Here is a 4,154-nt window from a genome sequence, read left to right as displayed (position 1 = left end):
TAACATTTTGCAATGTATAAATTTTATATCTTTAATAAACGTATATATATATATATATATATATATATATATATATATATATATTATTTTTTCATACACAGATAGACAAATGGTAAACTAATCCAAATATGACTAAACTTTATAAATTTCTTACTTATTTTAAAAATGAATTAGTAAATCTTGACAGAGTACAGTAATTTATGTATCATATTATAAGAGATTTGTACAACTATAAACATCTGAGGCTGAAACTCAAGAAATGAGAACAGGAAATAGTACGTTGGCATACGACACTTGTATGTACATTTAGTACCTAGTTTAAATTAGAGAGCGCAGCAAGCTGAACTTGACAAAACCTCTTAAGGCATTACGTTTGTTTTGGACAACACTATCCCTATCGGTCAAAACAATTACAAATTTCACAACATTCTTTGCATTGCTCTTTTCAGATAATGTATGACCTGGAAAGGTCGCAAGTTAAAGTTCAGTTTTTAGGAATAAGTTTTCCGCTCTGGACCCGAGTGATGTACGCTATTCCAAGAAGTGAAATAAATATTACTGTACTTTACAGAAGGGTTCAGTGTAATTCACAGGGGGGATTTTTGCGCCACAAATTAGCATCAAACGTCTTTTTTAGTGCAGGAAAATTAGAGTATATAAAACTAGCGAATACGACCAGAGGAAACAGTTGTCTCGCAGCTTCCTTGATCAACAGGTGAGTAAAGTGTCCTTCGTATTTAAAAAATACGAAACCAGCACAACAAAACAACACAAACAAACAATCAGTCAACAATTAACAGTCTACAACAATAACAACTACAACAATACAACAATACAGTACAGTACACAACAACAATACAGTATTACACAATACTGTACAGTATTGTGCTGTGTTATATTGTACAGTATTAACAATTTAAACAGTCTACTTTAAAGTATTAAAATTAAATACTTTGTTAACGCTTTTCAAATTCTGGACATGAAATCACACATTTTTAACTAACTGAGATTAGTTTTACTTTGATTTAAAACAGACATTTTAATACGATTTACACTGTTTAATAAATAAGCATGTAAAGTTTTTTCGTAATTTTCAATAATTAAAATTATGTACATAAAAGCTACAGGTTTAGTTTCTTCTATTTGAATAACTTTTTATTGTTACAATTACAAAAGATAAATATCTTTGTAGATTGTATTAGTCTTTTGTCAATTTTCTCAAGAATTGGCTTGCTGGAAAATTAATAAGTAATCATTATTCCAGATCGTGGTTTTTGTGTTAAAACTAATGCTGTGTTTTGTGTTAAAAGATGCTCACAAGAACATCTAATCAGTATGCCTTATCAAGAAATTAATGTTTCTCCACACTCACCTGTCATTTGTTTAGCTGTTATATATTTATTTTCAGGTGGTATTTCTGTGTTAATGTTGGTTTTAGAGCGTGACACATTTATGTCACATAAAACAGACCATCGTAATTACTAGTCCTCCTATTTATAAAACTGTGATTACAGTACAGTAACACTTCAAGAATACCAACTAATAATTTTATATTTTACTCGCACTTGCAATTGGATGGGTACGTTTCATCGACTATCTGTTAACTTATATCTCAATAACCTATATAAGTGACCCTGAATTTGTAAGGATATTTTATAAAATAACATAAAAATAATTTAACAGAAACAACATTTCCATATCGGTTTACATAATAGTCTTTACTTTTTTGGTACAAAAAATATTTAATAGTACCAAATTTAATTTTGTATGGTAGGTACAAACATATTTTTCATATATACACATAATAAATCAATAATTATATTATACATGATTTGCATTTAACACACATTGTTGTCAAAATAACTATAATATCGAATAATTGATGTATTAATTGATTGGCCGAATCACCCACTATCAAGTAGCTGTTTCATCATTTGGGTGTGTATTGTCAGGTACATATTTTAACTCTGAAAGAATACTGAAAGGGTAAAATATCTTCCCCTTATACGTAGCCTTTTCTCTGTATCGTGGTTTCTTTATCCAATAACGGTTAGTAAAAATGTTCAAATTGAATAAGAAGTAATTAAAGCATTGCTTTAACATTTCAGACACGATGAAACTCACAGTCCTCCTCTGTTGCCTGGCTACCGTTCTCTACACGGTCTCGGCATTCCCCACCGATGGTTCACAACCTCCTGCTCTCAATAACAACAAAGGTTTCCGAGCCATCAGTGACGGCTTGGACTCAGCTTTAGGCTGGGGAGGTTACGATAATCCTAGGCAGAGTAGAGTCCGTGGAGCTCTTCACGCTGCTTACCATGAAATCCAGTACCGTAGAACAGGGAATCAGAGGGAACACGAGAGGGCGAAGGATCAGTGGGGCGTCGTTACTGGAGGACGACGAGATAATCTTGAGCGATACGACAGGGAGCATTATGGATCAGGAAAATAGAAGTATTGTATGTAGTAGTATATGTCTATTGTTCTCAACACAAATTATGAAGTTTAAGTTACTTCTATGCTTTTGTTGACCATGCTATGTAATAAATTTGACTGATCTGATTAATTCTATATAATTCAATAAACGTTTACTTTCTGTAATAACGAGTGAATAATTTCCATACCTCATTTCTTATTCTTGTCCCTTGTTATTTCCTTATCTTTGTCACATCTTTTATCAACGTTACATAGTCATGTAATAAAGGAAGACCTCATTGCTACAAATCGAATAGTGTAGGTCTTCAGAATATCATGAAGATCGAGATGTGTCTGAATCAATAAAAATTCTGATGCCAATATGAAAATGTATAAGGTCTTAAATTGACATATGATAAACACTATCTGATCTTAAGATAAAGTTTGGTTTCTGTTGTATAAATACGTAATACGCAAAGGTTGTCTTTAGTACAGAAATAATATGTATTGTTATGAAGTTTTATTACTTGTCTAGATAACAAGAAGTCGTAAACTAAAGAATATTGGCTTATACACTTTATGTTCATCGTACATGATGTAAAAATGTAATTTTAGAATATCTCATTGAAGAAAACATAAACGTGTCTAGTGGTATATTTTAAATACTGTACTGTGATAAAGCTTTGTCAAAGTGGTGTTTTATAATTAATATTTTTGAAAGTAATTTTTTTTTTGTATATCAAAGTGCCCACTTTGATATACAAGTGGGCTTATGGGATATAGTGATAAATATTAAATAAACAAGGATTACAACTTAGGGCAATTGTTTTTTAATATAGTTAAAGCAAAATTTCTCTCGACTTACTTTAAACCGCACTATTAAATTTCACCTACTATGTTGTAACAAATCATAGACATGCCAATGTTTCTACAAAAAAGTGGGCTACTTGCTGATCGGGTTGTTTGTTTATAATGCATTTGTATGATGTATTTATTGCTTATACGAGTATGTATATTATTAAATATTGTTTTAATATAAAAATTATGTATTATGTTAATTATGTATAATTATAATTCATTGCTATTTTTCGATAATCAGACGAATAGTCGGTGCATAGTATGCTTAAACGTGAAAAAATAAACTATACATTAATGTATGTTGTATTTAGAAATGGAAATTGAAAGTAGAATTGTATAAGTTGTTGAGATGAGGAATTCTCTTAATGTATCTTCCGTGCAAGGAGCACAACCATCGTTAGGTAACCCTTTCCTTTGTACTATAGATAATACTAGGATATAATAAAACATTCAGCAAACTTACAATTGTTAAATTAATTGCAATACATTATTTTTGCCGAGGTTTGGCAGTATTCTATTCAAAGCAAATTAAAACAACATTTATGAGGTTTTACTCAAAAATAAATAATTCCAAAATTACATGAATACACCCTCAGTTCCTCCATGTAATCAAGAACTTTCACCAATTAGCACAAAGTTTAAGTATTACATAACCTTATGTTATTATATTTATTACAATACCCGGTAGGCCAAAGGTTCCAAATCATTCAAAATAATATATAACACGCCAGACAACACTTAGTCCTGATAACAAAATAACGTAATATAATATGATTAAAATTATTAATGTATTCCTAATCAACTATTTCCAGGTGATAGTTAAGTTTTATAGAGTAAACCAGTCAATAGTTAACGGTAGTTACAGTTTGCAGAAGTTTAAC

At 30.4% G+C, this 4,154-nt stretch overlaps 1 protein-coding gene across 1 annotated transcript; it reads left to right on the top strand.

Moving 5' to 3' along the window:
* The first annotated feature begins 577 nt into the window (after window positions 1–577).
* On the top strand, window positions 578–2,601 carry LOC124353841. The gene is made up of 2 exons (XM_046803862.1): window positions 578–715; window positions 2,109–2,601. Exon 2 carries the CDS (start codon window positions 2,114–2,116, stop codon window positions 2,450–2,452), a length of 339 nt encoding a protein of 112 aa, XP_046659818.1. The 5' UTR covers window positions 578–715; window positions 2,109–2,113; the 3' UTR covers window positions 2,453–2,601.
* The last annotated feature ends 1,553 nt before the right edge of the window (window positions 2,602–4,154 follow it).

This window comes from Homalodisca vitripennis, chromosome 2 (genome assembly GCF_021130785.1).
Source record: "Homalodisca vitripennis isolate AUS2020 chromosome 2, UT_GWSS_2.1, whole genome shotgun sequence".
Lineage (NCBI taxonomy): Eukaryota > Metazoa > Arthropoda > Insecta > Hemiptera > Cicadellidae > Homalodisca > Homalodisca vitripennis.
The sequence above is the reverse complement of the archived record's forward strand: the minus strand, read 5'-3'. Positions and strand labels throughout refer to the sequence as shown.